At 43.4% G+C, this 26,053-nt stretch overlaps 1 protein-coding gene across 1 annotated transcript in view; it reads right to left on the minus strand.

The window, feature by feature from the left end:
- LOC143933636 (sialic acid-binding Ig-like lectin 8) overlaps window positions 1-26,053 on the minus strand; it is a 50,305-nt gene that overhangs the window by 14,278 nt on the left and 9,974 nt on the right. Inside the window, exons 2-5 of the mRNA XM_077456588.1 lie at window positions 25,246-25,331; window positions 22,446-22,814; window positions 20,563-20,820; window positions 3,605-3,646 (exon numbers count right to left, since the gene is read on the minus strand). Coding sequence (XP_077312714.1) covers window positions 3,605-3,646; window positions 20,563-20,820; window positions 22,446-22,814; window positions 25,246-25,309 — 733 coding nt within the window. The 5' untranslated portion in view covers window positions 25,310-25,331. The remainder of the gene's footprint in view (window positions 1-3,604; window positions 3,647-20,562; window positions 20,821-22,445; window positions 22,815-25,245; window positions 25,332-26,053) is intronic.

Here is a 26,053-nt window from a genome sequence, read left to right on the forward strand (position 1 = left end):
AGGATCTTCCTCTTACTTTGAAACGGTCCAACCATTCCTGTACCAGCTACATTACGGAAGCTTATACCCATTTTAATTGGACTTTACTTTACCCATTTATATTATTCATATGATTTTTGTTATATGACTACCCTTGTTTTTATACATGTTGATTACACTTATCACCATAGAAGCGCTACACTGTCTTTACCTTTTGCTTGTTGAACTTTGTTTGTTTTAGTGTTAGCTGCTGCTTTTTGTGTACATTAGACTATAGCGCAGTGTTTTCCCTCTATTTCTACTGAGATCACATATGCAACATAGAGTTCTGAAGTAGAGAAAGATACATAGCTACAACAACATGGGGACACAGAAATTCTCTTTCACAAAATAAATTTGAGATTGAAGCCCTAAACCAACATTTTATTGTCCAGATATAGATTTATTCCCGGGTAAGGTAAATATGCACCATTCCAACGCATTTCGTCAAGAATTATCCTCTCATTAGGGTTGGAAGCCCTAAGCCCTTGTACACACGGTTGGAGATTCCGACGGAATGTGTCCGATAGGACCGTTTTGTCGGATATTCCGACTGTGTGTGGTCTACATCGGAGTATCCGACGGACCAAGTTTTCCAACTTGTTGGTAAAATTTTCCGACAAAATGCTCAGATCGGACATACTCCGATCATGTGTAGAGAATTGCGATCAGACAACGTGCCACGCATGCTCAGATCAAATTCCTACACCAAAGCTATTGGCTACTAGCGTGAACGTAGTCCCGTCGTAACGAAATAACATCATCACGTCGGATTTTCCGACATCTTTGTCCGACCGTGTGTATACAACAGTTTTCGGACAAAATCCGTCGGACAAAATCCGACGGGTTTGGTTGTCGGAATCTCCGACCGTGTGTACAAGGGATTAGACTGCCTGAACCAGACCATCTGCTGACAAATTCCCAAAATGTGTCTACATCTTACCAAAGGCCCCTTTCACACCAGCAGACTGAATGGGTCCGCCTGAAAAACGGATCGGACCACCCATTGTTCTCTATGGAGTGGTGAATGTCAGTGGACATGTGCCCACTGTTACCAGCTATTATCCGATCTAATTCTGTCCACTTAAAACAGAGGGAAGGGGATTTGTTCCCCATGCATCCAACGGATAGGATGAGAGTTGGATGGAAATGGACCGGCAGTCCATTTTTCATTAAAGCGCTCCACTGAGAATAGCCGTCTGTGTCCATTCGGTATAGCGCAGAGGACCTGTCATCCGCTTGATGGATTCCGCTTCATCTGAAAAAGGTCTTAACATAAATCTATATCTGGGCAATAAAATTTTGGTATGGTTCTTCAATCTCAGAATCCATAAGTCACAAACCAAATAGAGACAATGCAGGTCTTTTGGACCGGAGAAGCTGCCAGCCCCAAGAATCCAAATATCTCCGCTGAATAACTCTGTACTCCCTATAACATTAGGATTACCATAAGGTTCGAGTGCTACCCTACCAGATTTCTTTCCAAACCCTTTCTCAATGTGACAGACTAAAGGGGACCTCCTTGGCTCTAAACATAGGGTAAGTGTCTCTACTTCAAAGATTTTTTTTGCATATATGACCTCCATGGCTTTTTGTCACAAAATCATCACATCATCACCATTGGCCAAGCACCAACCACACTTTTCCCACAGGGTGCTCAAGGTGCAGGATGTATTTTTTGCACAGCTGTCTGCAAAATTTTGCAAAAAAATTGGGGAAGAAACAAGAAACAGATGAAGAGGAGAGTGTGGTTTAGTGATGGCCAATTGCTCCTGCTGCTGTCTCTGAGCCAATGAAGAGGGAGAGAGCCAAGAGAACCGCTGCTCTCATGCATATTGCAGGATAAAGATCAGGCTCAGGTAAGTATATGGGAGTTCTGGAGGAGGGGGCTGCATGCAGAATGCAGAGAATGCATTGAGGTAAAGAAAGTTTGCCTTTAACCACTTGCCAACCTCTGCATGCCGATATACTTTGGCAAAATAGCAGCAGTGGGCAAATGGGTGTACCTGTACATCCCCTTTAATTGGCAGGGCTAGCGGGAGCAGTGATTGCTGTCTTGTGAGTTGAAGCCCACCCCCCCCCCACAATTAGAATCACTCCCTAGGACACACTTAGCCCCTTGATCGCCTCCTAGTGTTTAACCCCTTCCCTGCCAGTGTAATTTTCACAGTATTCAGTTAAATTTTATAGCACTGATCGCTGTATAAATGACAATGGTCCCAAAATATTGTCCGATGTGTCTGCCATAATGTCGCAGTCCCGATAAAAATCGCAGATCGCCGCCATTACTAATAGAAACAAATTAATAACAAAAATGCCATAAATCTATCCCCTATTTTGTAGATGCTATAACTTTTGCGCAAATCACTCAATATACCCTTATGATTTTTTTCACCAAAAAGATGTAGAAGAATACATATCGGCCTAAACTGAGGAAAACATTTTTTATATATATATATTTTTGGGGGATATTTATTATAGCAAAAAGTAAAAAATATTTTTTTCAAAATTGGCACAATTTTTTTGTTTATAGCAAACAAAATAAGCTCTATTTATGGGGAAAAAAGATGGCAATTTTGTTTGGGTGCAATGTAGAGTTGCCACCTCATCCCTTTAAAACCGAACACATATGAGTTACACAGGTTCTGTGGCTAATTTCATGCAGATAAGGCACCAAGTGAATTTAATTATCACCTTAATCAGCCACAGAACCTGTGCAATTAATATGTGCTCGGTTTTAAAGGGATGAGGTGGCAACCCTAGTGCAATGTCACACAACCGCGCAATTGTCAGTTAAAGTGACGCAGTGCCGAAACGCAAAAAGGGCTCTGGTCAGGAAGGGGGTAAAATCTTCCAGGGCTGAAGCGGTTAAAATAACTTAAAATGTCGAGATGCCCAAATGAAATTGAACTTGTTAACTTGACAATAACTATTTTTCATACCTAAACAATTTTTAGATATTTTTAAAGACACATATGGCTTTTATTTAGTACACAAACAAAATTATGTAGACATCCATTCAAGTTATTGAATTCAGGTTTTTCCAGTCTTAATGCTTCAGCATAAAAATTTTGGCCACTTAGAAATTGCGCTTCTGACCTTGTGGTAAGAGTTTACTGAAGGCTCTTTTCTTTTCTAGCATGACTGTGCCCCTGTGCCCAAAGCCAACTCCATAAAGACAAGGTTAAGGCCAACTTAAGTCACTTACACAAACACCTTTTGAGCACCTTCGAGATACATTGGAACACCAATTGCAAGCCAAGTCTTCTCATCTAACCTCAGTTCTTAACGGCACAAACGTTTTTTGGCTGAATGGGAACAAATTCTTACAGACACACATTTTGTGAAAAACCTTTCCAGAGGAGTGGAGGCTGTTACAGCTGCAAGGTGAAACTCCACAAACAAAGTTCTCGTGGTTTTGGAATGGAATGTCCAACAAACCCATTTATGTAGATATGATGGTCAGGTGACATCAAGCTTTTGGCCATATAGTATAAAACACTCTTACTGAACTGCAAAATTAAACCAATGCATAAAGACGTATTAGTAGGCATGAGCAGGAAACTGTGGATAGGTAACACATTACCTGAAGGCTCAATAACGGTATTGACCTTAATGGTTGGAGGATCTGAAATAAAGGAAGACGAGATTAGAAGAGGTTTTGAGAAAGATTTTTTGTAGTTTTGTCATTTAAATGAAAGACAATGGTTAAGGCATTTAAAGCTGAGCTCCACCCCCACCCCCCAACTCTACAAATACTGTAGCTGCTGACTTTTAATATGATATTTTATATATTATAATATTTGCCTGTCTAGGGATCCTGCGATGTTGGCACCCCAGATGATTTTTCAATTGGCTTACAGGTGCTGCTGCCACCATTTATTGTAAGCGATGTCACCCGGAAGGGTGACAAAAACAGGTACCTGCTCTGTACCGAAAGGCGGCAAATGTGGCAGCAAAGGGGGGGGGGGGAGGAAGCAAACAAGTGGAGCTTCCCCTTTTGGCTGGAGCTCTCCTTTAAATGATGTGCCTACCAAATTTATTTTAAAAAAAATGTCATATAAATTAGCCCATGACTCAAAATTTTTTGGGGGTTAATTTAGTTGACATCCGCATTAATCTGCAAATTCAGAACCTATTGTTGCTCTCAGACCATACCTTCAATGATCAATAGGACAATCTCACTGGACAGGTGGCCAAAAATCGCTGGCCAAAAATCCATTCCACACCTTTACCCTTAGAACCTTCAGAAGGGTCTATTGCCAATGGCAATAGCATGAGAATTTCTAAATTATCAGCACACCAAGTGAGTTATGCTGTGTACACACGAGCGGAATGTCCGACAGTAAAATTCAGACAGAATCTTTTTATCGTATATTCTGATCTTGTGTATGCCTCATCTGATTTTTCTTTTACGAAAATTCTGATGGACCTAGAAATAGAATATGTTTTACATCTTTCCGACGGAACCAATTCCTATCAGGAAAACCGCTCGTCTGCATGCTGTTCTGACAGACCAAAAACAACGCATGCTCTGAAGCAAGTATGAGACGGAGGCTATTGGCTACTGGCTATTGAACTTCCTTTTTCTGGTCCCATTGTATATGCTGTACGTCACCGTGTTCTTAACGGTCAGACTTTGTGATCGTGTGTACGCACGACAGTTTCAGTGGAAGTCTGTCGGAACTCCGTCGGAAAAAACCTTGTGAGTTTATTCCAACTGGAAAACCAGTTGTGGATACGCGGCATTATGGTTTCTTCTGCTTAAGATATGTTACATTTCAAAACCTCAGCAAAGATTTGAGGTCTTTCATTCCTAGTGTGTTGGCAATTTTTTGCTAATTGGACAAGGGGACTTACAGATACAATATGTTGGGCTTAGCTTAGAAGTCAAAACCCAAAACCCTTAGTAAAAAAAAAGAATCAGAATAAAAATTCAGAATCAGAGGGGCACACAGAAAAGGTTTTTGTAGTAAGAAAAGATAACAGTGGATATCTTGTAGTAGGCAGGAGTTGTACATAGTTGAATGTTTTAAATAATTGACAGGCTATTCATATTATAGTATATATCATTTTATTTGGGAGAATCTTCCTTAACCACTACAGCCCCGGACCAATAAACACCTTAAGGACCAGAGGTCTTTTTCCAATTTCGCACTGCGCTGCTTTAACTGGTAATTGCGCGGTCATGCAATATTGCACCCAATGAAATTTGCGTCCTTTTCTTCCCACAAATAGAGCTTTCTTTTGATGGTATTTGATTGCCTCTGCGATTTTTATTTTTTGCGATATAAATGGAAAAAGAGCGAAAATTTTGAAAAAAAAAGATATTTTCTTCTTTTTGTTATAAGAAAAATCGAATAAACTAAATTTTAGTCATACATTGAGGGCAAAATTTATTCAGCCACATGTCTTTAGTAAAAAAAATGTCAATAAGCGTATATTTTTTGGTTTGCGCAAAAGTTATAGCGTCTACAAACTAGAGTACATTTTCTGGAATTTACACAGCTTTTAATTTATGACTGCCTATCTCATTTCTTGAGGTGCTAAAATGGCAGGGCAGTACAAACCCCCCCCAAATGACCCCATTTTGGAAAGTAGACACCCCAAGGAAATTGCTGATGGGTATGTTGAGCCCATTGAATATTTATTTTTTTTGTCCTAAGGGATTGAATAATGACAAAAAATAAAATAAATTTTTTTTTTACAAAAAGTTGTCACTAAATGATATATTGCTCACACATGCCATGGTTATATGTGGAATTGCACCCCAAAATATATTCCGCTACTTCTCCTGAGTATGGGGATACCACATGTGTGGGACTTTTTGGGAGTCTAGTCATGCACAGCACCCCGAAAACCAATCACCACCTTCAGGATTTCTAAGGGTGCAAATTTTTGAATTTACTCCTCACTACCTATCACAGTTTCGAAGGCCATAAAATGCCAAAATAGCACAAAACCCCCCAAAATGACCCCATTTTGGAAAGTAGACACCCCAAGCTATTTACTGAGAGGCATGTTGAGTCCATGGAATATTTTATATTTTGCCACAAGTTGTGGGAATATTACAAACTTTTTTTTTTTTTGCACAAAGTTGTCACTAAATGATATATTGCTCACACATGCTATGGGCATATGTGAAATGACACCCCAAAATACATTCTGCTGCTTCTCCTGAGTACAGGGATACCACATGTGTGGGACTTTTTGGGAGCCTAGCCGCGTACGGGACCCCGAAATCCAAGCACCGCCTTCAGGATTTCTAAGGGCATACATTTTTTATTTTACTCCTCACTACCTATCACTACCTATCACAGTTTAAGAAGGCCATAAAATGCCAAGATGGCACAAAACCCCCCCAAATGACGCCATTTTGGAAAGTAGACACCCCAAGCTATTTGCTGAGGGCCATGTTGAGACCATTGAATATTTTTTTTTTTTGTCCCAAGGGATTGAATAATGACAAAAAATAATTTTTTTTTTTTTTTTTTTTACAAAAAGTTGTCACTAAATGATATGTTGCTCACACATGCCATGGTTATATGTGGAATTGCACCCCAAAATATATTCCGCTACTTCTCCTGAGTATGGGGATAACACATGTGTGGGACTTTTTGGGAGTCTAGTCGCGCACGGCACCCCGAAAACCAATCACCACCTTCAGGATTTCTAAGGGTGCAAATTTTTGATTTCACTCCTCACTACCTATCACAGTTTCGAAGGCCATAAAATGCCAAAATAGCACAAAACCCCCCAAAATGACCCCATTTTGGAAAGTAGACACCCCAAGCTATTTACTGAGAGGCATGTTGAGTCCATGGAATATTTTATATTTTGCCACAAGTTGCGGGAATATTACAAACTTTTTTTTTTTGCACAAAGTTGTCACTAAATGATATATTGCTCACACATGCTATGGGCATAAGTCAAATTACACCCCAAAATAAATTCTGCTGCTTCTCCCGAGTACGGGGATACCACATGTGGGGGACTTTTTGGGAGCCTAGCCACGTACGGGACCCCGAAAACCAAGCACTGCCTTCCGGATTTAAATATAAAATGCTACCAAAAAAACTGTTAGCGATCGCAGGGATCAGGCCTGACTCTGCGATCGCTGCAGTTATGTGTTTAGTGTTTTGTAAGTGACAGTGATCAATCGATACTGCACTTGGGTGGGCTGGGCAGAGGGGCAAAACGCAGGTGCCAGCAGGTATCTGGGCTGATCCCGCTAACAATGCGTTTTTTTGGAACCCTGAACTGCTGGGGACGCTAGTATAGATCTGATCAGATCAGATATTGATCTGTTCAGATTCTATACCACTACGGGAGGTTTATGCTTTGCGTGTGGGTGTTAGCGGTACTAGCACTAACCTAGCACTGCCTGGGGCGACGCAGACCCTGACCCTAAAACCTAATTGATATCACCCGCCGGGTGATCAGGGGGTTAAACCTTTATTGGGTAATAAATGGTGGGTGCCCTGATGCTATAAAAAGCAAACTAACCAGAGTCACCCGTAACACTTATACGGTGATCAGTGGTGAAAGGGTTGACTAGGGGCAATCAGGGGGTTCAAATTTTTATTAGGTAGTATATGGGGGTCCCTGGCGCTATATAAAAACCTGATGGGGAACCTAAATAACTAACTGGCTAACCAGCGTCACCAGTGACACTTATACTGTGATCGCTGGTGAAAGGGTTAACTAGGGGCAATCAGGGGGTTAAAACCATTATTGGGTAGTATATGGGGGTACCTAACGCTATAAAAACCTGGCGGTGAACCTAAAAAAATAACTAGCTACCTAACGACACTAGTGACACTAATGCAGCAATCAGAAAAATGATCGCTTAGTGACACTGGCAAATGGGGGTGAAAGGGTTAACTAGGGGCAATCAGGGGGTTAAAACCATTATTGGGTAGTATATCGGGGTACCTAGCGATATAAAAACCTGGCAGTGAACCTAAAAAAATAACTAGCTACCTAGCGACACTAGCGACACCAATGCAGCGATCAGAAAAATGATCGCTTAGTGACAGTGGCAAAAGGGGGTGAAAGGGTTAACTAGGGGCAATCAGGGGGTTAAAACCATTATTGGGTAGTATATCGGGGTACCTAGCGATATAAAAACCTGGCGGTGAACCTAAAAAAATAACTAGCGACACTAGCGACACTAGTGACACTGATGCAGCGATCAGAAAAATGATCGCTTAGTGACACTGGCAAATGGGGGTGAAAGGGTTAACTAGGGGCAATCAGGGGGTTAAAACCATTATTGGGTAGTATATCAGGGTACCTAGCGCTATAAAAACCTGGCAGTGAACCTAAAAAAATAACTAGCTACCTAGCGACACTAGCGACACCAATGCAGCGATCAGAAAAATGATCGCTTAGTGACAGTGGCAAAAGGGGGTGAAAGGGTTAACTAGGGGCAATCAGGGGGTTAAAACCATTATTGGGTAGTATATCGGGGTACCTAGCGATATAAAAACCTGGCGGTGAACCTAAAAAAATAACTAGCTACCTAGCGACAGTAGCGACACTGATGCAGCGATCAGAAAAATGATCGCTTAGTGACACTGGCAAAAGGGGGTGAAAGGGTTAACTAGGGGCAATCAGGGGGTTAAAACCATTATTGGGTAGTATATCGGGGTACCTAGCAAAATAAAAACCTGGCGGTGAACCTAAAAAAATAACTAGCTACCTAGCGACAGTAGCGACACTGATGCAGCGATCAGAAAAATGATCGCTTAGTGACACTGGCAAAAGGGGGTGAAAGGGTTAACTAGGGGCAATCAGGGGGTTAAAACCATTATTGGGTAGTATATCGGGGTACCTAACGATATAAAAACCTGGCGGTGAACCTAAAAAAATAACTAGCTACCTAGCGACAGTAGCGACACTGATGCAGCGATCAGAAAAATGATCGCTTAGTGACACTGGCAAAAGGGGGTGAACGGGTTAACTAGGGGCAATCAGGGGGTTAAAACCATTATTGGGTAGTATATCGGGGTACCTAGCGATATAAAAACCTGGCGGTGAACCTAAAAAAATAACTAGCTACCTAGCGACAGTAGCGACACTGATGCAGCGATCAGAAAAATGATCGCTTAGTGACACTGGCAAAAGGGGGTGAAAGGGTTAACTCTAGGGGCAATCAGGGGGTTAAATCTTTATTGGGGGGTGATAGGGGGCTACCCTGGACCTAACACTAACTGCCCTGACAGTTTTAACTGTTACAACTGACACTGAATGCATTGATCAGTAAAGAAATGATCAATGCAATCAGTGACACTGTGACTGGGGGGGGGGGGGTGGGGGGGGATCGGGGGGGGGGGTTTGTGTGCCTGTGTGTACCTACATGTCAGTGTAGTGTTGGTGCACACTTACTTTTAGTCTTCTCCTCGTAGTCCGGTCAAAAAGACCGCCCCGAGGAGAATGACATCACTTCCTCCTTCCTGTGTAAACAATACACAGTGGGAGGAAGTTCGTCATTGGCCAGGAGCGATCCAGAGGGGGTGGCCAGAAACCAACGGCCATCCCCTCATCAAGGATCGCTTCTGCAGCGAACCGGACCGCCGTATCCAGCGGGAGGGGGTCCGATCGGACCCCCCACCTGCTGAAATGCAGGCACGTACATCTACGTGCTTGTGCCTGCCTGTGCCATTGTGATGACGTACAATGGCAATACGGCGGTCCTTAAGTGGTTAAAGTGGAAGTAAACCCATCGATCTTACAGTTTGAAAAAACAGTTACATTTCCGGCATGCCGGAAATGTTAACTGTAACATTGGTTGTGCTCTCAACCAAACTGTCAAACCATCCAATGGCTGGTGTCATAACTGATCACATGTGCAGCTTCATGGCAGTTAAAGATTAAAGAGAGGCCAAGATGGCAGCTTCCTTGGCTGAAAACGATAGGAGGGTTTACTTCCACTTTAAAATTTAAAATTCCAATTTCTGTTACCTGGTAGGTTTTCAGAAGTTCTGGACAAGTATGGATGATGTAAGAGATTTGTACTGAAAGTAATGCAAAGGTGGGTCATTCAAATATCAAATGTTGGTAGGGTAACTCTTCCTCTATAGTAACTCTTTTTTCATTGCAGGTACATATTGGATTCCAAGAAGAGGCAATGTGCCGTTCTTGAGTTCTGGACGAAGGAGGGCTTCTGGCTTTCCAATATTCACAGAAGGCTACAGAATATTTACAGAGATGGTACCACTGACAAGAGCAATGTACACTGATGGATGAAGACTAGGGATGAGCCGAACATTCCCCGGTTCGGTTCGCACCAGAACTTTTGAACGGAGCAAAAATTTGTGCGAACCTTAGAACCCCATTGAAGTCTATGGGACTCGAATGTTCAAAATAAAAAGTGCTAATTTTAATGGCTAATATGCAAGATATTGTCCTAAAAAGGGGTTGGGGACCTGGCTCCTGCCCCAGGGAACATGGGTCAATGCCTAAAATGTTTTTAAAAACTGCAGTTTTTTCGGAAGCACTGATTTTAATGACGATTAAAGTGAAAAAAAAGAAGTGAAATATTCCTTTAAATATCGTGCCTGGTGGGTGTCTATAGTATGCCTGTGAAGTGCCACGTGTTTCCCGTGTTTAGAACAGTCCCTGCACAAATTGATATTAAACGTAAAAAAAAGTAATTTAAAACTGCTTGCGGTCATATCTGGTTCCAGCAATATGAATGAAAATCATTGAGAAAAATGGCATAGGTAGCCCATTACCAGCCCCTTTGGGTCTTGTACGGATATTAAGGGGAACCCCCGTACCCATATTAAAAAAAAGAAAGGCGTGGGGCCCCCAGGCCCTATATACTCAGAACAGGAGTATACAGGCGGTGCAAACAAGATAGGGACAGTGTAGGTTTGTTGTGTTAAGTGGAATCTGTTTTGTAATTTTGAACTGGTACATTTTTAAAGTGTAGCTCCAGTCAAAAAATAAATTTTTAAGCTTTTTGGAAAACATAGGGAAGGTTTATCACCCCTGTATAATTTTTTTTTCCGTACGTCTTTTTTCATCTCACTTCCTGTTGTCTCCTTCCGTTTGCAAGTAGGAGACGTTTGTAAGTTGAATGTTTGAAAGTAGGGGCCTGCCCTATATGCTCTGCAGAAATGGCGGAACAAGGTGTTGGTGTTGCCACAACACTGTAAACCCTCAAAGTGACTCTTGGTGGGCGCTGGAGCGCCCTGCTGTGAACGATTATATCAAGAATTGTAATTACATGCCATTGTTGAGCAGTGGTAGAAAAATTGGGCCTTTGGTGGTTGCGGTGGTGGTGCTGGTGCCACAACACTATAAGTCCTCACAGTTACTCTCGGTGGGCACAGGAACCGGCCCTGCTGTGAAATATTATATCAAGAATTGTAATTACATGCCCCTGTTAAACAGGGGCTGAATAATTGGGCCTTAGGCACTGCTTGCTGGTGCCACAACACTGCAACCTCTCCCAGATACTCTAGTTGGAGTGCAGGAATGAGCCCTACTGCAAAGCATTGCCTCAAAAATTTTAATAACATGCTCCTGTTAAACAGGGGCTGAAAAATTGGGCCTATACACTGCAACCTCTACCATATACTCTAGCTGGAGTGCAGGAATGAGCCCTGCTGCAGAGCATTGCATCAAAAATTGTAATTACACGCCCCTGTCAAACAGGGGCTGAAAAATTGGGCCTTAGGCACTGGTGCCGGTGCGACGACACTGCAACCTCTCCCATATACTCTATTTGGAGTGCAGGAATGAGCCCTGCTGCAAAGCATTGCATCAAAAATTTTAATTACACGCCCCTGTTAAACAGGGGCTGAAAAATTGGGCCTATACGCTGCAAACTCTACCATATACTCTAGTTGGAGTGCAGGGATGAGCCCTGCTGCAAAGCATTGCATCAAAAATTGTAATAACACGCTCCTGTTAAACATGGGCTGAAAAATTGGGCTGGTGGCATCACCCAGAACCAAAAATGTTCTTCCAAGATATCAGCGGAGGAGGAAGAGGATAGACAGTCAACATAACAGGACAGTCACTCAGCATCAGCATAGGCAGTCTTGAAGGGATGTGATATTTAAAAAAAAATTATTCGGTTACATCAGCTTCAAGTGCTTGGTAGCTAGTGGTGATCCAAGACTGAATCATCTTTATGAAGGTCAGTCGATCAACCGAGTCTGTGGACAGGCGCACCCTGTGATTGGTTACAAAGCCACCAGCAGCACTGAAGGTGCGTTCCGAAAGAACGCTGGATGCAGGACAGGCCAGTAGCTCAATTGCATACTGTGCAAGCTCTGGCCAGTGATCCATCCTCAAGACCCAGTAAGGATTTTCGGTGGGAAAAGTGTCCAAGTCTGACCTTGCCCCTAGGTATTCCTGCACCATGTAAATCAGACGCTGGCGACGGTTGCTGGAACCGATCATACCTTGGGGCTGCGGACTAAAAAATTGTCTGAACGCATCGGTCAGACGGCCACCTTCTCCACCGCTCCTTCTGACCGATGCCTCAGCAACACGTTGTCCAGGACCAGGAGTTTGTAACCTCCCAGTCTCTGGGAACGCGTTGCACAGACCTTTCTGCAAGGCCTCCCAGAGATGTCTCATCCTCTGCTCCCTATGCGATGGCAAGATAAGGTCGGCAACCTTACCCTTGTACCGTGGTAGGAGAGTGGCCAGCCAGTAATGGTCCCTCTCCTTGATCCGAAGAATACGAGGATCCTTCCGCAGGCTTTGCAGGATCAGGGAGGCCATGCAGCGTAGGTTAGCTAAGGCATTCAGTCCGGAGTCCTTTGGGTCACTAAGGACAACATGATCCACAGCTACCTCCTCCCAGCCACGTACAAGTCCACGGGTTTCTTGGGACTGTAAATCATCCCTACAAGACTGCTGCTGCTGAGTGCCAGGCTCCACCTCCATGCTGACACAATCCTCCTCCTCCTCTTCCTGTGTGATGGGTGAGACAGCAGGAACACTGTCTGGATAAAGGGGGCCTTGAGAGGCAAGGAAGTACGCCTCTTCCTGCCTCTGTTCTGCCTCAAGTGCCCTGTCCATTATTCCACGCAGGGTATGCTCCAAGAGGTGGACAAGAGGTACAGTATCACTGATGCATGCACTGTCACTGCTCACCATCCTTGTGGCCTCCTCAAACGGTGACAGGACAGTGCATGCATCCCTGATCATGCCCCACTGGCGTGGTGAGAAAAAACCGAGCTCCCTTGACCCTGTCCTGGTGCCGTAGTCACACAGGTACTCATTTATGGCCCTCTGCTGCATGTGCAGCTGCTGCAGCATGGCCAACGTTGAGTTCCACCTGGTGGGCATGTCACATATAAGGCGGTTCTTGGGAAGGTTCAACTCCTTTTGGAGCTCAGCCAGCCGAGCACTGGCATTAAATGATCGGCGGAAATGCACACAGACTTTCCTGGTCTGCTTCAGGACATCCTGTAAGCCCGGGTACCTGCCCAAGAACCGCTGCACCACCAGGTTAAGAACGTGAGCCACACAGGGCACATGGGTCACTTGTCCCTGACGGAGGGCGGAGAGGAGGTTGGTGCCATTGTCGCAAACCACCAATCCTGGCTTAAGCTGGCGTGGCGTCAACCACCTCTCGGCCTGCCCCTGCAGAGCTGACAAAATATCTTCCCCAGTGTGGCCCCCCTTCCCCCAAACAAACCAGCGCAAGCACGGCATGGCATCGTTTTGCTTGCGTACTTGCGTAGCCCCTTGAACGCCTATGAAGCACCGCTGGTTTCGAGGACAGAGCACTGGAAGTGGCCATGGAGGAAGAAGAAGAGGAGGGGGTGGAGGAGAGAGGTGTGTCACAATCATTAGTAGCATTTTGGAGACGTGGTGACGGAACAACCTCTAACACTACTGCACCTTGTCCTGCATCCTTGCGGGCTGCCAGAAGAGTGACCCAATGGGCCGTAAAAAAGACAGGTAATGTCCCTGTCCATGCCTGCTGGACCATGAGTCAGTGGTAATATGCACCTTACCGCTGACTGCCCTGTCAAGCGAGGCAAGGACATTGCCTTCCACATGCCGGTAGAGAGCCGGAATTGCCTTCCTTGAAAAAAAGTGGCGTTTGGGGACCTGCCACTGAGGAACCGCACATTGCACAAACTCACGGAAGGGGGCCAAGTCTACCAACTGAAAAGGCAGCAGTTGAAGTGCTAGCAATTTAGCCAAGCTAGCATTCAACCTCTGGGCATGTGGATGGCTGGGAGTGAACTTCTTTTGACGGTCCAGCAGCTGGGGCAGGGAAATTTGCCTGCTACAATCGGACGTGGGTGTACTGCTAGCAGAGTGCCCGCAAGCACTTGGCTGTGACACACCTAATTCTACACCTTCATTCCTCTCAGCGCAGGTTTCAGAGAGGACTAAAGGTCTAGTGGGGTTGGAGATCCCAGCTGATGAGGAGCAAGGAGAGGTCCGCTTTGTTCTTTGGTGGGGGTCTTTGAGGTAAGCTTGCCAACGAGCTGCATGGCAGGTCAACATATGTCTGGTCAAGCATGTGGTGCCCAAGCGGCTGATGTTTTGGCCACGCGAGATACGCTTGAGACATATGTTGCAAATAGCAGCGGTGCGATCTGATGCACTCGTCTCAAAAAAGGCCCACACCAAAGAACTTTTAGAATAACATGCAGAGGCAGCGCCCTTCACAGGCGGAGCTCTACGGTGTGATTCAGTCGGTGTGCTGCCCCTAAGCTGGCCCCCGGAGGGCATCCTGCCTCATTGGAGATGTGCCTCCTCCTCCTCTCTCCTACCAGGCACACACGTGGAGTCAGTGCCCTCATCATCCCCTACCTCTTCATCACTGGAGCAAACCTGGCAGTATGCTGCAGCTTGTGGAACATGACTGCTAGATTGCTGTCCTTCTTGAGCATCCCCTCTCTCTGCGCTCACGCTACTGCCTTCCTCTAGCTGAGTATCATCATCAGAGCCTACAAAACACTGGGCATCCTCCTGGAGCATGTGCTCAAACAGTTCGGGGGACTCCTCAGGAGGATGTGGTGGGTCTAGGGAAGGAGTCACTGATGATGACATTGAGACGAGGGAAGAGGATTCCTTGGCAGCTGCTTTGCTAGTACCCTGAGCCTGGGTGAGAGAGGATGAGGAGGATGAAGAGGGCTTGGTCATCCACTCTACCAAGTCTTCGGCATGATGCGGCTCAACACGTCCAGCTGCCGAAAATAAGGACAAGCGTGTCCCATGGCTACGTGCTGATGATGATGCACTGTGTCCACGACCAGCACTGTTGTCTCTAGACACAGAGCCTGCTTGCCCTCTTTTATTGGCTCGTGCCTGTCTGCCTCTCCTTGTTGGCCTTCCAGAGATGGTAATGGCCTGCAGGGAGATGGGAAAACCAGCAATTGGGTAGTGTATATTGTGCTGGAGGCACAAAACACCCACTAACTCCTGCAGATGCCTTTATTATAGAACACCAGCAATAAAGGGTAGATACAGGTGTATATTGTGCTCTGCTGGAGGCACACAACACCCACTAACTCCTGCAGATGCCTTTATTATAGAACACCAGCAATAGAGGGTAGATACAGGTGTATACTGTGCTGTGCTGGAGGCACACAACACCCACTAACTCCTGCAGATGCCTTTATTATAGAACACCAGCAATAAAGGGTAGATATAGGTGTATACTGTGCTGTGCTGGAGGCACACAACACCAACTAACTCCTGCAGATGAATCAATTAGAGAAGAGCAATATAGGTAGCTACAGGTGTATACTGCGCTGGAGGCACACAACACCAACTAACTCCTGCAGATTGCAGATGGCTCAATTAGAGAACAGTAATAAAGGGTAGATATAGGTGTATTCTGCGGTGAAGGCACACAGACAACACCCAGTCACCCACTAACTCCTGGAGATGGCATATGGCTCAATTAGAGAACAGCAATGAAGGGTAGCTACAGGTGTATTCTGCGGTGAAGGCACACAGACAACACCCAGTCACCCACTAACTCCTGCAGATGGCAGATGGCTCAATTAGAGAACAGCAATGAAGGGTAGATACAGATGTATTCTGCGTAGAAGGCACACAGACAACATCCACTAACTCCTGCAGGCGCCGGAACACTACACAAGGCCGCCGCGCTGGCGGCCTTATATAGTGTGGGGCGTGTACTACACAGCCTGAGCTATAATTGGCCACAGGCATCCTGCCTGTGGCCAATCATTTCTCTCCTCTCTGCCAGCGATGTGATTGGCCAAGCATGCGGGGTCACAGTGCATGCTTGGCCAATCATGAGCCAGCAATGCACTGCGTGCATTGTGGGTCGTGAGCGCCACACAAATTTGGCACGAACAGCCCACAGAGTTCTGGCTTCGCCGAATGGGCGAACAGCCGGTGTTCGAATCGAACATGCGTTCGACTCGAACACCAAGCTCATCTCTAATGAAGACATTTAAAGAAGAGGAAACAAAATTAATTCAAGACAGGATACGCAGTGAGACATCACCAATCTGGTATCACGCCTCCTCCCAAACACCTAAGAAGTTCAAGAGCCAGCAGCACAGAAAGTCATGCAACTGTTTTTTTGGGATGACAAAGGCATCCTTCTCCTTGTTTTTATTGAACATGGCCATACCACCAGCAATCGATACATTGAGACACTTAAGAAGCTTAGAAAAGCCAATAGGAGGAAGAGACCAAACATGAATCTGAAAACGATCCACATTCACCATGGCAATGCTCGTCCATACACATTTTGGCAACAAATCAGGCGATTGGCAAAGTTGGCTGGTGGTTGATCCCCCATCCACAGTACAGCACAGATGTATCCTCATCCTCTGACTTCTGCTTGTTTGGTCTAATGAAGGACTGTCTTTTGGACAACAATTTGATGACATAGATGAGGTGAAAGTGGCTGTGAAGAAAAGGTTACAACAGTACACACTTGCATTTTTTTCAAAAGGGTATTCAAGAGTTGGGTTCAATGAGAGCTCAAATGCATCACTTGTGATATGTAGAGTTTATATAGAGGAAGAGTTACTCTACCAACATGTAAAATTTGAATGACCTATATACTTGTAAGGTACTAAAAAGTTTTCCCTACTTTTGCATCACTTTTGGTATAGTCCTCGTAAATCAAAATCAGGAGGTATACTTACTCCTTGGCAGGAGGTAAATTCATGATATCAATAGGCATGTGTAGGGCTTGTTAAGGTTTCCTTTCCATCTGTTTAATAAAGCTTTAATAAAGCTGATCCCGTTCCTGAAATTTAAAATTTTGTGTAACTTTTCTTCCAGATAATATACAACCAATCCGAATTTGACTTTATTCTCAAATCTGTAGGAGTAAACATTTCGAAGTTGTTGTTTTCTACAGGCAGTTCTGACATGTACTTTCTCCGCACCAGTTTTTATGTTATTATTTTTATTGTGCACAATATAATCTACAGTGATAAAGCACACGCATATAGCACAAGGCAATAATAGAACCACGTAGAATGTGCTTCGTAATTGACAATAACAGATGTGCCGGGCATTGGCTCAGTGCCTAAGACACGGCTGTTTGGCAACAACACGCAGATGAGTGTATACTAAGATTAGAATCTGGTATAGAGTTCTGAACATGCTGGCAAATGGATCTAATGCTGGACTGAATGCTGAGAAATCAAACAAAAGCTGTCATATTCTATATTTACGCAAAACAAAGGTTTTATCTACAGAACCTGGCTAACCCTTTTAAGTTTTGGGGCCATGAAAACATTTGTGAGCAGACCCAGTTATAAAGTTTTGGTGGTGCTGTGCGGAAAAAATTAAAAATAAAATTTTATATATATATATATATATATATATATATATATATATATATATATATATATATATATATATATATATATATATATTTTTTTTTTTTTTTTTTTTTTTGTATAACATAGCAAAGAAACAGACAGCAATGCTAAAAAAAAGTAAGCTTTGGTCTCTTTAACCCTTTGACGTTCTGCTCCACCATTTGGTAGAACACATTTTGAGTCACGCTAACTCATTGAAAAATGTGGGCTTTAAAGGGTTAATCCATAACTCTTTGTGTATAATTAATATTTTTTTTTCAATTATCACTATATTATTGTTATTTTTCTTTTTTTTTGCATAATATAATAAAAAAAAATTCAACTTTATTTTCACTCACTAAATACATTTTTTCCTATTTATTCTGAGTACGGGACCCCAGATATGTGCAGGTTTTGATACATCTGGTACCGCTGTATGCTCAGTAAAAAAAAAAAAAAAAAGTTTTATATTTCAAGATATTAGTAGTGTCATATTCCAAATGTAATAGCTGTGGTTTTTGGATGGTTTCAACAAGTAAAATTATTATGTATATTATTATTTTATTATATTATTTATAGTGGTATTATTTATATTAGGTTATATTATTTATATTATTTTACTATTTGTAGTAAATGTATTATATTTTTTTTTGTTGTTTTGTGCTGGTGACCATTACCATTAGGCCACTGCTGTGTGTGCTGTACTGTGAGTTTCCATATTCATCAGAAAGGGGATCTGGTGTCAGTGCAGTGGGGATCAACTAAGATTACAATTTCATATTAAGTTAAATTCACACCAAATTTTACAGATTCAAAAATCTGTGTTTTATTTTATTTTTTTGCAGCACAGAATGTCAAAAGGTCAATGGGAGAGAGTGACCAGAGACTACTTCAGAGGTTATTTCTGTCTTGTATCTGCTTATATCTTATATATGGTTGTCTAATCATCCTTATCTTGCCCTTTAGTGCCACCAGGTCCCACCCTTCTATCTTAGTATCACTGGTACGCTTTTTAAACCAAGTGGCTCAAGTTGCCATTGGCCTTTTCAGGCAAGGATGCCAGGAGCTACCTAAACCATCCTGCACAGTTTTATTGGTCTGTCATGTCCTGTACACACGGTCGGAAATTCCGACGGAAAAGGTCCGATCGGATTATATTGTCGGAATGTCTGACCATGTGTACAGGGGCTAATACACATGTTTTTGGTACTTGGATGTATTGGGTTTTCCAGTTTTTTTTTTAATTCCTAATTTTGGAGGTTCGCAAATTTTCCAATACTTCAGTCAAACCACAACTGGTCAAACCTTTTAAAACTTCACTCATCTCTAGTTTTTGGCTGTGACAATGTCTTTTGAAGACCAAATGTACCCTCCAGTGCCTTTCTACTATAAGGATAGTTCCCTAGAAGTGTACGTCCTTGAGTCTACATTGATGTCAATTGTCAAAATTCCTAATAGCTTTATTGCATGATCCCCACAGATAATCAGCATTAGAATGGGAAAGTATGCAAGGTCTCTTCTGAGGTCTGAGCCTCACAGTACAGAAATGTGGTTGAAAAAGTACATTCTCTGGTAGGCTTGCTCATCTACACTGCCAAATCCCTGGTCTATTTTCTTATCAACAGAAGATATCAACTTTCCTATTCATACATGCTAAATGTGCAATAGCTGAGGCCTGAAACAAAAAAAAACACTGTTCCATTTGTAGAGGTGAAGAACATCTTGACCACACTAATGGTCAATGAAAAGATGACCAGCATCCTCCATGATTCCCACTCTTGGTTTTTCAAGGTATGGGCTCCGTGGTGGTCTTAGCCCTTGTACACACGGTCGGAGATTCCGACGGAATGTGTCCTATTGGACCTTTTTGTTGGATATTCCGACTGTGTGTGGTCTCCATTGGACTGTTTCCGTCGGAATATCCGACGGACCAACTTTTCCAACTTGCCGGTAAAATTTTCTGACAAAATGCTCCGATCGGACATACTCCAATCATGTGTAGCCTACTCCGACGGGCAAAGTGCCACACATGCTCAGATCAAATTCCTAGACCAAAGCTATTGGCTACTAGCCTGAACGTAGTCCCGCTCTAACGAAATAACATCATCAAGTTATGTACAATCGGATTTTTCCGACAGCTTTGTCTGACCGCGTGTATGCAACAGTTTCAGACAAAATCCGTCGGACAAAATCCGTCGGACAAAATCCAACGGATTTGGTTGTCAGAATGTCCAACCGTGTGTACAAGGGCTAATGCTCTTTCTACTCTGCACTTGACCAGTTTGGGTAAACCCAGCTTACCTCACCTGTTCTCTAGCCTGTGGGAACTATACTCACCTTGCTCTTCCCTTTCCCTCTCTTCCCACTCTTTCCCTACCCCCCCCCCCTTTTTTTTTAAATATATCTGGTCTGGCTAATAAGCACCTCCTGCCCCACCCTCCTGCTCCAGAGGCCTAGGACTCAAGCACTCAGTGCCAACCCCTGGCTCACACTGTGTGGTCATTTCATTGCTTAATAGTTCTACAAAACTGTTGTATTATATTCACCTCCATCCCTGTTTCCAATATGTGTCTTTTGTGTATTTCTCCTGTGTGTGGGTTTTGCTGTTTCACTTTTATTAATCATTTAAAAAAATAAATTGTTAAAAAAATACTTTATCAGTTGAATCCTAGCTCTTAAAATAAAATTGTATCACAGTCCATAACTATTTATGTTACATATCCAAAAAAGAAATACACTGTGGTCTACTTACACTGTACATCCAAGTTAAGGGTCTGTCTAGTAGAAGAGTCCACCTTTGGTAAGGACACCTCACAGGTAACAGAAATTCCATGGTCCCATAAATTCGGGGTTATTGACATAGATGTGCTTTCCAAAACTTCATCTGCGTTGTCCCTCCACCATTTTATTATTGGCGGTGAGCAGATTCCAGGAAGTAAACAAGTCAATCTCACTTCCTCTTTGGCGACCATCTCCCCAAAGACAATGATTTCGGGTTTCTGTGTGAGATCTGCCTTGGAAAAAAAACACACTGTACAGGCCATATACAAAACAACAAATAATGGGTCTTAATGGATTAAAGTGTTTTTAGTTTTAGGTAGAGTTGTGACAATGATTTCAGCAGAAAGGAAGTGGAAGAAAAGCCTTAAAATGGAAAAAGACAGCAATGAAAAAAAAATTGTGGTGGAGTCTTGGCCTCCAAGCTTGGCGGAGGTTGCAAATAAATCATAAATTGTTCTTCAACCTGGAAGACCCCTCTTACTTCTCCAGGGTAATGTTCTGGAAAGAAGACGGGGCAGGGACTGAAGAGCAGGCAGTGTACAGTATATGGATCTGGCCCAATCATTAATTTGTATGGGCAGGGGCGGAACAGACGTATATACTGAGGTCACATGCTTCCTGGGAGAGATGGGAGGAGACTAAGTCCAGAGAGGCTGCACAATGTGACCCTCAGGAGCAGGCTCAAAGGCTGGAGAGCAGAAACCTAACCGGAAGGCCTCAGGGTTGAGACCTCAGCGCTGGATGGTTCAACTTTCCAACCTACACCAGAAACCACTGGGAAATAAACCAAGCATCCCGGCTGGGATGGATCATTGCACAGGAACCGGGAAGTAGCTGCCAAGCAGACGGAGTAGCCCGGGGGCCCCTGGACTTTCCTGAACTGACCTGGGAAGGAATGGCAGGAGACGAGAGAGGCAGGTGAGGCCTGGGACTTCCAGCATTTTATTAGTACCAAAATGCCTTTCAGAGGGGCATTGGCCAGTTTGCCAAGGGAAAGGTTTCTATCTACTCATATGGGACAAGAAGAAGAGGCAGCTCATACTTCCTTGCATCATCAATATACAACATGCTGCAGCAAACTAAATAAATGCTCCTTGTTCAACTGTTGAACCATGTCTGTTGTTACTTAAGTGGGGTGGAAGAAACGGGGGTTAAACCAGCAGTACTGTAATGAACTACACTAGCAGTTGCGCTACATATCTTCAATGGAAAGCTGTTTGGTGGAGAGGTAATTAAAGTGGTTGTAAACCCTTACAAACCACTTTGAGCTACAGGTAAGCCTAGATTAAGGCTTACCTGTAGGTCCAAGCAATATCTCCTAAACCTATATGGTTTAGGAGATATTTGCCCGAAAACGGGCACCGCTGTCTACGGCGCATGCGCCGTAGACAGCGGCGCGTAGGCGCACTGAGCGCGGCAGTTCCAAGAATGGAGCTGCCGCATTTGTTGACTCCCGTGCACATGCGCGGGAGTGACGTCATCGCGGCTTCGCCGAATGACAGCGGCGGAGCTGCGAGATGCCACCAGCAAGATGGATGCGGCGGACTACAGGGGACAGCGGCAACTTCGCTGGCTCCTGTGTCAGGTAAGTGACACATAATGGGCTACTATGCGATGCATAGTAGTCCATTATGCTTTACCTTTGCAGGGAAAAAAAGAGGAAGTAAACTCATCAGGGTTTACTTCCTCTTTAATTACTATCTTCTTGCACAGGCACAGCTTTTAGGTGTTTTTTTTTTATGACAGGGTTGGGGTCGAGGCATGTAGAATAATAATATAATATAATTTATTATGTATGGGCATGTTTTGAGACACAATTAGTGATAAATCATTTTTGGATACAAACACGCTTACCTGTCACTTGGACAGTTATTTTGTTAGCCATATAATTAAACTTATTGAGACTGTCTTTGCTCTCTTCGAATCGGAAGAAGTAGATCCCGGAATCTTGTTTTGTGGCATCGGCTATGTGCAGCGTGCAGTCCCCGACATTTGGGTCTCCTTCCAGGTGAAAGTTTTGTTTTGTTACCGCTATGGACTTATCGTTAGAGGCCACAGCAGTTCCCAAATCAATCTTCCAGTAGCCAGTGCTATTCGTGAACTTCCTCCTGTTGTTAGCAGTAAATTGGCATGGAATGGACACACATAGACCCTCTTGTACAACAATGACATTGGAGTCCACTTGGAAGGAATACCCTTCTTGAATGGTCTCACCTTGGCTGCCTAGAGAAAGATAAACCACATGAGTGACAAAAAAAACGTAGGATCTCTACCAAAACTCATTTAGTATTTCTGTAGTATGTGAAAATTTGCATTGATGGAAATGCTACTAGGTTTCAACAGTAATGAAAGTAGAGAAAGATAAATGCTGGTCTATTTTCCTCAAAGTTGGACAAAAAGGCAACAAACTGACAGAGATCAAAACTGTTTTCAAGTGAACCTGTGCTTTGCCCATGTATGCTCCTCCCCAAAGGCATGCAATAAACTTCCTTTGGCCCTTAAATGAGAATAATACTAAAAACGTATCTCTCAGAGCACAGTAGGAACATAAGTACCGTATTTATCAGCGTATAACGCGCACTTTTTTCCCCTTAAAATCAGGGGAAAATCGCGGGTGCGTGTTATACGCCGATACTCCGCGATTTCAGCACAATTTTTTGGGCTCTGAGCGGCTTTCAGCCGCCCAGAGCCCTTCTCACGGCTTTCGGCCGCTCTCGGAACTTCTTGGCGGCTTTCGGCCGCTCTCGGACCTTCTCGGCGGCTTTCGGCCGCTCTCGGACCTTCCGAGAGCGGCCAAAAGCTGCCGAGGTCCGAGAGCGGCCAAAAGCCGCCGAGAAGTTCCGAGAGCAGCCGAGAGCCGCCGAGAAGTTCAGAGAGCGGCCCAAAGCCGCCGAGAAGGTCCGAGAGCGGCCGAAAGCCGCCGAGAAGGTCCGAGAGCGGCCGAAAGCCGCCAAGAACTTCCGGGTGCCTCCGAGATACACGAGACATCTCGGCGGCGCCATTTTTAAAAACATAAGCGGACAATGCACTAAGACGGACAAGCTGCATGACCAGGCTGCAATGAGGACAGACTGCATGACAAGGCTGCAATGAGGACAGACTGCATGACAAGGCTGCAATGAGGACAGACTGCATGACAAGGCTGCAATGAGGACAGACTGCATGACAAGGCTGCAATGAGGACAGGCTGCATGACAAGGCTGCAATGAGGACAGGCTGCATGACAAGGCTGCAATGAGGACAGGCTGCATGACAAGGCTGCAAATGATGCTGATGAGGCTTCAGATGGACACTGATAAGGCTGCATTGATGGGCATTTAAATGTAAGTTTTTTTTTCCTTAAATTTCCCTCCTAAAAGTTTTTTCCACAAAATTCCCTCCTAAACTTGGGGTGCGTGTTATACGCCGGCGCGTGTTATACGCCGATAAATACGGTATATAATTACATTCATATATAGATATATGATTAAAATTTCAAAACGAGAAGACAAATAAAACTAGACAAATGTGTTTCAAAGATGCATATACTGTATATATAATATACATTGCGCACAGCAAAAACTCAAAGGCTTTAAATATACCCAATTTTTTAGAGCATTATTAATTTCCGACCGCCCACTGTCAATATACGCCGGCTGTTTAACCACTTAAGCCCCGAACCATTTTGCAGGCCAAAGACCAGAGCACTTTTTGCCATTCGGCACTGCGTCGCTTTAACTGACAATTGCGCGGTCTTGCGACGTGGCACCCAAACAAAATTGACGTCCTTTTTTTCCCACAAATAGAGATTTCTTTTGGTGGTATTTGATCACCACTGCGGTTTTTATTTTTTGCGTTATAAGCAAAAAAAGAGCGACAATTTTGAAAAAAAAAAACACATTATTTTTTACATTTTGCTACAATAAATATCCCCAAAAATATATAAAAAATGATTTTCTTCCTCAGTTTAGGCCAATACGTATTCTTCTACATATTTTTGGTAAAAAAATCGCAATAAGTTATAGATTATAGACAAAATAGGGGATAGTTTTATGGCATTTTTATTAATAATTATTTTTATACTAGTAATAGCGGCGATCAGCAATTTTTATCGTGATTGCTACATTATGGCAGACACATCAGACATTTTTGACACATTTTTGGGACCATTGTCATTTATACAGCAATCAGTGCTATACAAATGCACAAATTCCTCTGTAAATGACACTGGCAGTGAAGGGGTTAACCACTAGGGGGCATATGTGCAGTGTATGTAGTGTTCCAAAACGAGGGACAGTTAGGAGTTGTAGATTTCCCCTCACCTTGTGTTCCAGTGAAAACTGTTAAATCTTGGGCAGCCCATCAGTTCCCCAAGACAAATAGAACCTAAATACCATCCCACACAAAATATCCTTGACCATCAGATGGGCTTGGATGTCGGATGAAGAATGAAGTCCTAAAAGTGATACCATACCATACAATGTTGGCTTGCAACAATGTATAAACTATGCGCAAAGAGCTATTTTATGCAGTACGCTTAAGTAGCCAATCAGGAAGCAAATTATAAAATGCTAATAGTGGATGCTATGAGTTAATGGGCAGCTCTTCCCATACAAAACTTTATTGGGAATCAAAGTAAGGCTGGAGTTAATTTTGAACACAAAGACATGCTTACCCATCCAAACCTGAAACAGCACAGTGAGCACGAAGTATATCCAGATCCCGGAGCCAAATTCCATCTTGACACCGAGTACAAAAGATCTGTGGATTAACAGAACACGTTATTAATGTATCTATGCTATTTATTGTGATGTAACTTTGAACATGGATTAAGCCATTGACGTATTGAGGCTCTAACTGGAGATCTGGTGTTTGTGTCTACAAAAATGGTTATATGCCATGCGGACGCCGTTCCATTTGGTATAAAAGAAAATAAATGTAAGAAAAGGAAAAAAAACAAATGTGGCAAATTTTTTAAATTTTGGAACAAAATCTAAATTTATTATTATATACACTGCAAAATAACAAAAAACACCTTATTTGTCTAATGGGAACTCATTTGCAGAACTTTATTTATTTTATTTTTTTTAAAGCATGCTTTTAATAAAATAATATATATATATATATATATATATATATATATATATATATATACAGTGGTGTGAAAAAGTGTTTGCCCCCTTCCTCATTTCCTGTTCCTTTGCATGTATGTCAGGCCGCGTACACACGCGCGGACTGTTCGCCCAACCTTGTTCGTCAAACAGTTTGACAAACAGTCCGCTCAAAATTAGCATGAACGGACTTGACCACACACGATGAACGAACAGTCCGCTGAAACCGTGCACGATGACGTGAATGGCACGTACGACGGGACTAGAAAACGACGTCCTATACACTGCAATGCAACCTTCGGCGTGTAAATCCTTTCTGAGTATGCGCGGAACTTAGTTTGACGAACAAGCCTACACACGAGCGGACTGTCC

This window comes from Lithobates pipiens, unplaced genomic scaffold, assembly GCF_037356315.1.
Source record: "Lithobates pipiens isolate NorthernLeopardFrog02 unplaced genomic scaffold, aLitPip1_a1.2 Scaffold_27, whole genome shotgun sequence".
NCBI classification, from domain to species: domain Eukaryota; kingdom Metazoa; phylum Chordata; class Amphibia; order Anura; family Ranidae; genus Lithobates; species Lithobates pipiens.